Source organism: Planococcus citri, chromosome 1 (genome assembly GCF_950023065.1).
Source record: "Planococcus citri chromosome 1, ihPlaCitr1.1, whole genome shotgun sequence".
NCBI lineage: Eukaryota > Metazoa > Arthropoda > Insecta > Hemiptera > Pseudococcidae > Planococcus > Planococcus citri.
Window position 1 is genome coordinate 29,207,309 of NC_088677.1, and position 12,728 is coordinate 29,220,036.

Consider the following 12,728-nt stretch of genomic DNA (forward strand, 5'->3'; position numbering starts at 1 on the left):
GAAATGCGATTTCTATTACGGTGAAGAAATTCGCTAGGGTTTTTCTCGTCGGCCGGAAACGAAGTGCAGGCGAGCGCCGAAAATGCTACTTTAAGTGTCGTCGCTCGATGTGGAAATTTCGTTGCAATTTCCTGTTTTTTCTCGTATACTTTTATATGTTGTATTTCGACTTGGTTTTTTCCCAAGTCTGCGAATGGTGGAAAAAAGTTTCCAGTTTTGGAAACGTTTTGCTAGATGTACTACTCGGGAAAAATATATAATTTGACGCACCAATGTATGTGGTGGGGGAAGTGGGAAAACTCGTTTACAATAATAAAACTGTATTCTTCGAGAGTATAAAAATCTAATCATTATGTTTATACTCAAAAATGTGGTTCGTTTTATTGTTACAGGTGCGATGAAGTGCAAAGATCGTTGGATTTATTGGATCGCGTGCTATCCGAATTTGACGATTTTGAAGGCCCCGACAACAGTGGTGCAGATCGTTCGCAAACCAGCGGTGTGGAAGAAGAAGTTACCTCGTTGAAAAGTTGCAGTACGCCGGAAGACGAAAGTCCTTCTGGTTTTGGAGGCCATCAATCCGAAGACGACGGTTATATGAGTATGAATGGACGTAAAGCTAAATTGATGCTGACTGCTTCATCGTCGAAAGAATTCGTCGCCGAAACCAACGGCAACCAAAATGTTACCACTCCCGGCACACCGCCACCATTATTTGCTCGTAATGTAAACAAATCGCGGAATCAAAAAGTCGGCGATTTCCCACCTCCGCCTGAGGAAGCTGAGAGGATTATTTCGACTTTGTTGCCCAGGTTTGTATGATCATTTTTGTTACATCTTACTCGATCTTTCTTTTGGTCACTCTTATCACGAGTTGATTTACGATTTGCATCAAAATTTTGTATTTTGCATGCGATGCGGGTACATCGTTCAAGCTTTCTCTAACTAAAGCAGCCCGAGCTGACTCCTGAAAAAGTGATCATGATTATTGTCATGAGTAACTCTTTAGTGATCGATTTTCTATCATCTCCATGGGGAATGGTGTGTGCCAAAATGTGTTTTTCAGGGGTTAAAGGAATACAGATCTCGAATGGAGTTCATTCGTTAAATACAATGTACAATCGACTATTATTTATCTCATCGGAGATAACAATACTTAGATAGGTAGTGCCTAGTACTAGCGCTAAATATAGGTAGGTATGAAGAGTTGTGAACTCGCATTTTCAACAGGGGTCTTACTCTTACGTTTGGATTGAAGATAGTACAGCTACGATCTGTTAAATAAAAACAAACAAAGTTCATAAAAATTATTGAGCAAAATCAAACAATTTAGTCAAGAAAAAAAATACAACATTACAATCACGTTGAATATTTTTACAATCTTACGCTACGTCAAAAGGGGTTATTTTGGGAACACAGTATGAAATGGACAATATTACACATACTTTAATCAACTTACTGTCGAAGACTTTTTTCGTAATTCAACTTCATTTAGATTTTTTCTTTTGTTCGACTTCTATGGCATTTCGAAGTGCACTAATTGTAGTCGTATTGGTTTTTCCACTACAGTACGTCATTCATCTTGTAATTATAATAATATTCTTATTTCATATTGCAAATGATTCTGACTTTTAAGATCTCCTTTAGTACTTTTTCTGCAATTACTCATCTGAACAGTATCGGGGAGCTTGAAAAGTAACGTAAGCTCATGCGAAAGTTCACGAAAGTTCCGCTAGTCTTTATTTATTGATGATAAATGACCGGTGTAATGATATAATTGGCTCGTCATAATATGAGCGGGAGGTAAAATAAGGTAGTTTTGTTTAAGGAAATATTTACCTAGCTAATAGCGTGAGGACGCAGGGGAAAACCTCTCTCTACATTGCCCCTTGAATTAACAAATTCTTTAAGAATAAAAAATTTATTAATTTAAAAAATGACTACGAATATAGAAGGTTTTCCAAGAAGGAAGGATAGAAAGGGTAAATATTGAGAGTATAGATTGCCCATGACGTGTCAACGTAATTACAGGACTCGGAAACTATGTTTCATCTGACCTATCAACACTATACCATGACTAGGAGAGAATCGCAATTTGACCTTTTTGGGTCTATCAAAGAGATTTAAAATTTCTGGATTAAAAAATTTTGTAATTCTGACCAGAGTAAAAATATACATGTAATAAATGTAAAGTAAAAGGCATGAATTATGCCAAAAAAAAAAATAATAATAATAATAATAATAATAATAATAATAATAATACAAAACAAATACTGACTAGTGACTATAGAAATTAAAATGAGATCATATTTATGACACTTTTTAACTAATTGTGCATTACAACGATATGGTCGATTGAACAAAAAAATAAAAAAAATTTGAACACATTAAATTTCTAGTATTAAAGGTACAGTAATAATAGTAATACTGTAATAAAAAAAAATGTGTTGAACAAAAGTAAATTTCTTATTAGCATTTCCATGCATATATAAAATAAAGAAAAATACTGTTAAACTAAATAATTAATTGAAATTAATTAAACAAAAAAAAATTGACTTGAAGGAAATCATACTTAAATAGTAATTATAGAAACTTATATAAACAAAAATAACAACTTAATAAACAAAACTTTGAAATAAATTTTCAATAATTACTGAAAAAAGATCAGATTTTATGAAGGAAACCAGTTACAAATTAAATTAAAATAAAATATTATGCAAAATAATTTATTTTTGATTCGTTGTTGTGGGAACACTGTGATCGAATTGTTATCATTATCGTTAGCAGGTGATTAATTGTTATATGTATTTTATTGTTGATTATGTCTTTGGATGAGAACATACAGCCATCATTCGAACTTTTAATTCGAAAGTAGTTTGTTTCAATAAAGCTGGTATATTGCCTTTAATGTCTTCGGGATCGCATCTATCAATCACGTTCTCAATAAAACTGAGATATAAAAATTTTGATGAAAACTCTTGCGATTTACACGTTCTTTCTAGCCATCTTCTGAGTTCAAGTCTATCATCTTTATTACTCATTTTAGAAATAGGCGGAATGATGACTATGCGTTTAACCAGTAATGTATAAACCTTAATAGTTTGATTAATTTCTTTTCCCTTTTCGGATGGGAGTCATATCATATCAAAGTTCTGCTTCTCCCAGTGAAAGCATCATGAACTTTGGAATAGTGATGAAAGGCATTTCCAGTGCTATTTTAATGAAACCTGTATTGATCTGTTTCCCCAAGAAGGGACAGGTACGTAATATACTCATGTCGGTGTCATCATTTGTCTTTTGGATGGCGTTGGTTACGAATTGGTATGTTATAGAGTCTCCTATGCACAAATAATTCTGGAAGAAATAAGCTACTTTGGATTTTCCACCTTTGAAAATTAATTTTGTCGCAATTATGTATGTTATGATGTAGTTTTTGATCTAGGAAGGATCCATCTAGATACCTTGGCAACTTAGTTTCCAGTTTGTAAGGCAGTACTTTCATCATTGCCTAATATATTTTCAAGTTCACCAATATACCGGTTTAAACGTGAAAGGTTCTTCTATTTTTTTATTTAAATCTTTACTTCTCATTTCGTTTTTGTTTAGTTGGTATCTTTTAGAGTACAACATGGTTGTTTACATTCACATCATCAATAATTTCTTCAACTTCAGTTTCATTCTTTTTACTTAGGTATTTTAGCAAAACATTTCGAATAATCAATCACATTCGGATTCCATGGATATAACCCACAAGCTTTGAATCCATTCACTACCGGTATTCTGTTTAACGTGTTTCTTTACCACAATTTCTAAAATTGAAGCGAAATTTTTGAAATTAATCTCTTCAGCAGGATGTTTTTTAGCCCACTCATGAACGCCAAATTTCCAACCATTCTTTAATGACTTAAAACAAGAAACATCGGCAGGCTGAAGAAGCCTGGTTGCATTAGGATAACAGGGAAACCAACCCGTACGGAAAAAAACCATGGTTAACTATGAAAAAAAAGTACTATAGTAAACCATGGTATTTTCGCGACTACAGTTACTATAGTAAATCATAGTATAGTATAGTGTAGTACCAAAATTTTAGGTAAAAAATAGCATAAAAACACCAATAATGGAATGCCCATTGATGAAGCAATGAAGAGATCAAATTCATACAATGATGGAGATAACGCGTTAGCTACATTACTGAAGGAATAATTATGCGGATATGGTAAAATAAGAAGTACTTTTGTTACTTACCTTTCTTCCTTCTTCCAAAACTCGATATTATAAATTATGATACATACAAAAAACTTCAAATCAAACTAAATAACTAAAACAACACTCGTAATTAGTCGTATTATCAGACAAACAGACATCAGTAATCAACAATCACATGTTTTGATTTTGAACTGAACAGAAATCACGAAAAGAACGAATGATCGTTCCGAAATAAGGATGAACGAAATAAGGCATCCTTATACATTTTGTTGATATCGACATGGTTTTAGTTTTAAAGACATTTCTCATTGATTTTTCGATGAAATTGAATGATTTTTGGATATGTTGTTCATGAAACTGCCCTTGAGGCTGCTACGTTGCCCTTTTTTTTCAAATTTGAAGTTGAACATTATATATTTGTACGTCTGTTCTACAAACGTGAATAACAAGTTAAAAATTCCAAATTTGAAAAAAAGGGCAACGTAGCACCCTCATGGGTACTTTCATGAACAACATATCCAAAAATCATCCAATTTCATTCAGTTTTCGCTGAGAAATGTCTTTAAAACAGTCATTTTGGACATCTTCCAAAATAACTACATATAACACATTCCGCCTGTTAATGAGCAAATCTATAATTTTAACTTTCGATTTCGTATCATCAGGATCAATATAAATCATTTTGACGTTCCCCTTTACGGTATGTTGAATGAAAATCATGGTATCATCGTCATGAAGACCGAAAAACGGAATCCATAGGTGCTCTAACCTTGGTTTTTTTATTTTGACGTTGACGTCGTTATCATCTGTTCGTTCATCTCTTATTTCGCATTTTTCATCTGTTTTTTCGTCTTTCACTTCACATTTTTCATCAAGTGCTGGAGCAGTATTGATAGGTTTTATTTCAATGTCGATGGTTGCACTTTCTATGTTCGATGTAGCTGAAGAATTTGGTATGACATGAATGTTGTTTGTAATCGAAGCAAGAGGATCCGAAGAGAGGAGACAGATCGATTCAATCGTTTTGGCCTGCTTGAGAACGATACATTTATCTTTGGAAATGCTGTTTGTTTTAAGCGAGCTACTCCTTTACGTTTAACAACTTCTGTAATAGTACAGGAATTTTAGATGATATGGGAAGATTTATTCGGACTAAATCCTACAAAAGGTTTTTTTGCGGGATACTGTAGTGGAAGGGGTCCTATTTAACATACTAAAAGTCCCACCCCGTACCCCGCGTGCGTCGCGTGCTAGAGCGTGAAAAGTGTCCCGCCGCGGCGTTTTTTGCGATTTTCTCGCGAGGGTTTGATTTTACGTCGAAAATGGCTTTATTTTTGTGTTCTACGTCAAATTTCCGATCTATTGATATATCAACTGCCCTTCTACCCCCAAGGGGGGTGGGACCAGAACCATTCAAATGAGAGGGGTTTTCTAAAAAAAACAAAAAAGCTATCGGCGCATATGGGGGATGAAATGGTCCCGGAGAGTGTTCGAGTTGATACCAGCATGGAAGGTGGGTACCATCGAGAAACTTCCGCGTGAAAAATTTCAGATCCACGCCCCCTCCCCTTTTTGGGGAGCCCCCCTTTTCTGTAATTTCAATAACACTTTTCTCAGCCCCATTTCGACCGATTTTGAAAATTTTTCAGTATGTTATGTATATCCTTAGTAAGTATCCCCACAAAAATTTTCAACCCCCTCCCCTCATATTTACCCCTCAAAATGGCGTTTTTTTATATTTTTTATGCCTATTAACAATCTATATTGCGAGGTAAAATTTTGGAAACACGTTTTTTGGATGTATTTTCGGCCCCCAAACATCATATACTGTTTTAGAAATTTTTGCTTTGGTGCGCCGGGGTGAAAAATTAGATGAATGTGTTTTAAGGGGGTAGGGGGTGAAATGGGAATTTTGAAAAAAATAACTATTAACGAGTAGGGTATCGTTTTCATATGATTCGATACCGCTGAGAACGAATATGACTTCAGATTTTCTGCTACGCTCACCTAGCCCCCTCCAGAGCCCCCCAGCCCCCTCAATTTTCACTATTTTGGAAATAAAGTTATTTTGATGAAATTTGTGTCGTTTTCATATGATTCGATACCACCGAGCACGAATATGACTTCGAATTTTCTGCTACACTCTCCTAACCCACTCCAGAGTCCCTCAGCCCCCTCAATTTTCACTGTTTTGGAAATAAAGTTATTTTGGTGTCGTATTTATATGATTCGATGTTTCTGAGCACGAATATGGCTTCACATTTTCTGCTGCACTCACCTAGCTCTCTCCACAGCCCTCAGCCCGACCTCAATTTTCACTATCTTTAAAATAGTTACATCAGAGTGAAGTTTTTCAAGGTCACACTCACTAGAAGGATGTTACAATTAAATGAAACCTGTAGAATAAGTGTATATATTACATAATAATGAAATCAAAAAAATTCCAAGTTACATTAATCTCAATATTTAAAATTTTAGGCATCGGCGACGAGTTTTAGTTTTTGTCTGTAGTTCTACAACGTTGTCTTCTTCTTCACTATCTTCGTCTTCTGTCATAGGAGAAGCGGCGTTAAGGCATGCTTCCCCTAAACAATTGGTACAAATTACGATTTTTGGGAGTTTAAATTGCGTTTTTTTCAAAAACATGATAAGAACCATTCTTATAGGAAATTATATGAGAACATTTTTTGAATAACAACTTTGTCGAAAAACGCGATATTTCGCGAGATAATCAAAATATGAAAATGACTTTATTTCCAAAATAATGAAAATTGAGGGGGCTGAGGGGCTCTGGAGTGGGCTAGGAGAGTGTAGCAGAAAATTCGAAGTCATATTCGTGCTCGGTGGTATCGAATCATATGAAAACGACACCAATTTCATCAAAATAACTTCATTTCCAAAATAGTGAAAATTGAGGGGGGCTGAGGGGCTCTGGAGGGGTCTAGGTGAGTGTAGCAGAAAATCTGAAGTCATATTCGTTCTCAGCGGTATCGAATCATATGAAAACGACACCCTACTCGTTAATAGTTATTTTTTTCAAAATTCCCATTTCACCCCCTACCCCCCTAAAACACATTCATCCAATTTTTCACCACGGCGCACCAAAGCAAAAATTTCTAAAACAGTATATGATGTTTGGGGGCCGAAAATACATCCAAAAAACGTGTTTCCAAAATTTTACCTCGCAATATTGATTGTTAATAGGCATAAAAAATATAAAAAAACGCCATTTTGAGGGGTAAATATGAGGGGAGGGGGTTGAAAATTTTTGTGGGGATACTTACTAAGGATATACATAACATACTGAAAAATTTTCAAAATCGGTTGAAATGGGGCTGAGAAAAGTGTTATTGAAATTTCAGAAAAGGGGGGCTCCCCAAAAAGGGGAGGGGGCGTGGATCTGAAATTTTTCACGCGGAAGTTTCTCGATGGTACCCACCTTCCATGCTGGTATCAACTCGAACACTCTCCGGGACCATTTCATCCCCCATATGCGCCGATAGCTTTTTTGTTTTTTTTAGAAAACCCCTCTCATTTGAATGGTTCTGGTCCCACCCCCCTTGGGGGTAGAAGGGCAGTTGATATATCAATAGATCGGAAATTTGACGTAGAACACAAAAATAAAGCCATTTTCGACGTAAAATCAAACCCTCGCGAGAAAATCGCAAAAAACGCCGCGGCGGGACACTTTTCACGCTCTAGCACGCGACGCACGCGGGGTACGGGGTGGGACTTTTAGTATGTTAAATAGGACCCCTTCCACTACAGTATCCCGCAAAAAAACCTTTTGTAGGATTTAGTCCGAATAAAAAATTTAAAATGACTGTACTATAATCTGGTCAGGGTAATTTATTTCGAATGGCGAGGCGTTTGTAATATCGTTTTTATCAAAATGAACTTCGCATATCCATTTCGTCTTCAGTTTGTGCTGCTTTTCATCGAGTTCTAAATTTTCTTCCCATTCCTACTCTCTAAATTTGAAGCAGTCAAATTTCACTGTTTCGCAGTCACGGCATTTTAACTTTTTAAAAGCAGTAGTTTTGACTGCAAAACAGTAGAAAAACTACCTACTGCTTTAAAAAGGCAAAATGTCGTGACTGCTAAGCAGTGAAATTTCCCTGTTTCAAATTTAGAGAGCAGCATAACCATAAGTAGGGAGTTATTTTCCCTGACTTGGGTGAGGTGTCGTTCGAATGAATCATAGTTCGTTCTGTTGGGACTTGGTAAATTTTTCACGTATTTTTCAGAATGCTATACATTATTTTATACAATATAATTTTTTCTTTAAAAAAAAAATAATAATAATAAAAAAAAATAAACCTGAACACTGAATTATTTATTCATCCGATTTATTTGAAAAAATAAAAACCATTCAATCTAAAAAGTATTAATAATAGTGTCAACGACATGACATAGATCTTTATCCACAACTCACCTAAGAAAATAATGTTTCAAAACTTTGTGCTGGGCCTCTATTCCATTATTGGAGTTTATAATGAGTAAAAAATCAGTCTGAAAAAACACTCGGCACCACTAATCTTTGTAGGATAACCACGTATTTGAGAAATATCTTTGAACATTTTGATTACTCAACCACTGAGATGAAGTTTGTAGTTCCTCAAGATGATGTTCAAACTCTTCATCATTTTTAGAAGTAGCCAATTTTCGCCACAATTCGAGCAAAAGTTCTCCATCTCTGGCCTCAGGAACATGTTCTTTCTTTGACACCCACCTCCTCCATGCATGTACCAGCCACCAGGTGAAAATCACAAATGTAACATGGTACATCAAACACAGTTTTCATGCCATTCATCTCTGCTTCGGAGTAATCTGTTACAAAATACTGCACCTTCCATTCAGGGTTCCATTGTTTGAAAATTTTTAGCGCTTCTTCAATTGAGGAGGAATTTTCAGACATGATGATGAAAATTCCAACCATGATATAAGAAACATTTGTCCTCACCACAAGACTAAACAATGTTAGGTCATACTTACTGGTTTTATAAGAAGTAGCATCCAGTAACACTACACTACCATACGTATTCAATAACTCGAGACTGCCAGTCTGACTGGTAACAAAATAAGAATGGTTGTCCTTTTCAGAATACATTCTGTAATAAAACTTCGCGTTACCTTTCATTTTATATTCATTGATCTTATTCTGAAGAGCGATTTGTTGGATTTTGCTTCCTTTGGCTTCATATATAAATTTAAGAATGAAGTTGTAAATGGTGTGATTCGAAGGGAAAAAACTCCTTACCTTTGATGAAATATTCGTAGATAACTATATATTCTTCTTGACAAAATTATTCAGAGCCACTTTAATAAAATGTACATCGCTTATTCCTTCTTGAATCACCAATCGTTTGATTTCTTGAACTATTGCCGTGTCAACTTGTTGAGTTAAAAGAGAGCTCCAGAGCGGATGCGAATGACTTGACGGATCAGACATTGTAACATAGTACAGCACTTTTGTGCTGATGGTATTTTCATCCGGAGATTCTTTCAAGGCTTCTTTTAGCCGCTTCATACACTGTAGATGAACAAATATAATTTATACAACAGCCAACAGCATTGAGCATAGAAAATTTAAAACTCATGAATGTTGACATCTCCTTTAATTTCATATTCCGGAAAATATTCTATTTTTTGACATCGAATTTTTTCTCCTAATAGAGTGACCATGGCTTGAGTCACATCCGACGTAAACGTAACTTGCTTCATTGCATTTTCAAAGATTTTTTTGGTTGCGTCATTAGTTACTAGTACCAAGTTTGATACGATTTTGAAAAAGTTTTCTTGATGCAATCCTAAAGGAATTATAATTTCAATTTTATATTAATAATTATTATTGTCAATATTGCTTAAAAATACAGTATAGAAATATCAGGGATGCTAACCTTGATGAAAAAATTACAGTTATGGTTCTATCTCGGTATTCTTTCTTTTAATTATAATGAAAAAATATTAATTCTTTTTTTACCAATTAGAACTTTTGCATGATCTACATATTACTTCGGCACCGTGAAATAAAATTTTATGAACGGATCTGGAAATCCGCTTAAATGGGGATACATTCGGTCGAGCATAAAGACGTTACTCGATTTTTAACTGCCTACATTGATTTCCACCCATGGTGAAGTTCGAGAGAGTTGATACGGCCATTTCTATAATTTTTAGTGAATAAGTAAAGTACCTATATATTAATTAAACACATAAATGAATAAAATTGATAACAGTGCGTCGTATTCTGCATGCTGGGTCAAAATCCGTCATACAGTTATTGATGGGCAGTGGAACTCCTGAATCACACCTGATATTGTTCTTACGCTGACTTTGCTCTTGTGCTGATTCATCATAGTCAAAACTTCCTCTTCTTCATTGACAAGTCTGTTCACGAGGGTATTTTTTGAAGCATCCCCACTCGCTAAGGCTTTGATTTAATCTATGGAATGTTCTGAAATAGGGGCTAGGTAATGCTGGAAATTTTTCAGCGCTGGGTTCGGCTGCTTGAACCGAATTTTTTTCTGTTTTTCCACAAGTCAATTTTTTTTGAGAAAAATGATTAAAAATTAAAATTCGTAATCACCATCCACAGATATACTCGTAAAAACGATCATTTATTATAAAATATACGTACGTAATAATAAAAAAAAAAAAGGACACGCGATGGTGATTTAAAAAAACACGATTATATTATAAAAAATGGAAAAAAATAAAAAATTTGATAATAAGCGTCTAATCCTCCTTATGACGTCTAGCGGCGTCCAACCATTTAGGGTACAGGTCTTTGGTATCATTCAGCATCTGGAAGGGGGATAAGCTAGGAGTAGCAATGTCATTTTCATCGTTTGTGTATGAAGCGTGTGGTGGTGGAGTATACTCATATGTTAGATTGAGCGATCCATTACCGTACTGCACCACCATCACAGACGATTCTTCAGTATCACCGTTGTCGAATTTGATCTGGACCTGTAGCTCCTTTAATAATGAAATAAATCAAACATCGCGTTGGAATATAAAGCTGTATCATTTCCAAACGTTGAAGATCGAATTCACGATCTATTTTATGAAAAATATTCTCAAATTCGATCTTCTAGTGAACGCGAATTATGCGCATTATACTCACCTATACAGACGATTCGAAATGGATTTGAATACACTGATATCTATATGGTCAGCATGAAATAAATATATTCACGAGCACTTTTTTTTGGTCAATTTATTATGTATTAATACATACATGATTATTCGATTACCGGTACATTTATTACTCCGTTGCAGTTACTCAATATTTATATAATACATTGATCAAAACACAAACATATGATCTTATTCTTAGTCAAAATTTCATCGTAACATTACTACAGCATTGCATAGGGTTAAGTACCATTACCATTATAAAGCATGGATAACATTTGGAATGAAGTTTTCAGTGAAGAAGGTTTCAAGCCTTTCAATGTTGACAGCCCATGCAGGGTCACGATCAATTTTCTGGAAAAATCGATTAAATTGTTGTTCATTCGTTTCCGGTTAAGTATAGAAGATCCTAACGGTTTCAACCCTGATGGATTTTTGCGAGGAATATGGTTCTCTTTCTCGGCAGAAACAAAGGAATTTTCCGGTTTGGGTTCCGTAACCTGAGCTGGCCATATCCTGATGATGATGACGAACTCGGCATAAGTATATAATTTTTTTGCAAGTAATTTGCAGACATATGGTGTCTCATCGTCATTTGTGTAGCCAGTTGGTGTTTCGTAGTCTAGCACATCATTGTTCACGATTTCAATCGATCTGCGAATTATAATTAATGATTAGACAAAAAAAAAACACATGGCTGAAAAAGCGAAAACACTACATGAATAATTACTTACTCTTCATTCGATTGATCACCAGGACAACAGCAGTACCGCAAACAAACCGATAATCCGCTCCAGTTAACACCCATTTTATCCTTTTAAAATTGAAAATCGATGAATAATTATTTAATTAAACTTTGAAATAATTCGTAAGTCATAAATCAAAGAAGAAACACACGTCAATGGCGATTACGTGATGGAAATTTTCGTTAGTGGGTAGTAAAAAAAAACAACCAATCATATTGCGTTCTTTCGTTGTGGTAGGGGTACCAGACATGAAAAAAATTGAAAATTTTACTGGTAACACCACTGTTACCAATATTCAGAGAATAAAAACAGCAATCAAGTACTTTACTCACCTTAAGGTGTCTTAAGATCCCATGAAACATATACGAACGTATGTAAAAAAGAAACCTTAAGGTGAAACTTCGAAAATGATTCGTATGTAGGTAAAGTGCAAAATGATTCTTTTTCAAACAGAGAGTAGTATATGAGTCACTTTGGAACACTCCGAGCATGGCGTGAATTTTCCCACGGGGTGCTGGTGGGAAGTTGCGTGCACGGGCCCCAGTCCCAAAGTGCCCGTGTTGGTGGTTTTCCCATGGTCAGGTGGTGGGAAATTCGTGAGGTCGGGCTCGGAGTGTTCCAAAGTGACCCACATGC

The 12,728-nt window shown here is 35.3% G+C and overlaps 1 protein-coding gene across 7 annotated transcripts in view; it reads left to right on the forward strand.

Annotated features, from left to right (window-relative positions):
• Window positions 1-12,728, forward strand: part of LOC135831225 (uncharacterized) — a 373,616-nt gene that overhangs the window by 277,570 nt on the left and 83,318 nt on the right. For all 7 annotated transcript variants that reach the window (XM_065343558.1, XM_065343562.1, XM_065343559.1 and 4 more), the window contains one exon: window positions 393-812. In XM_065343558.1, coding sequence (XP_065199630.1) covers window positions 393-812 — 420 coding nt within the window. The remainder of the gene's footprint in view (window positions 1-392; window positions 813-12,728) is intronic.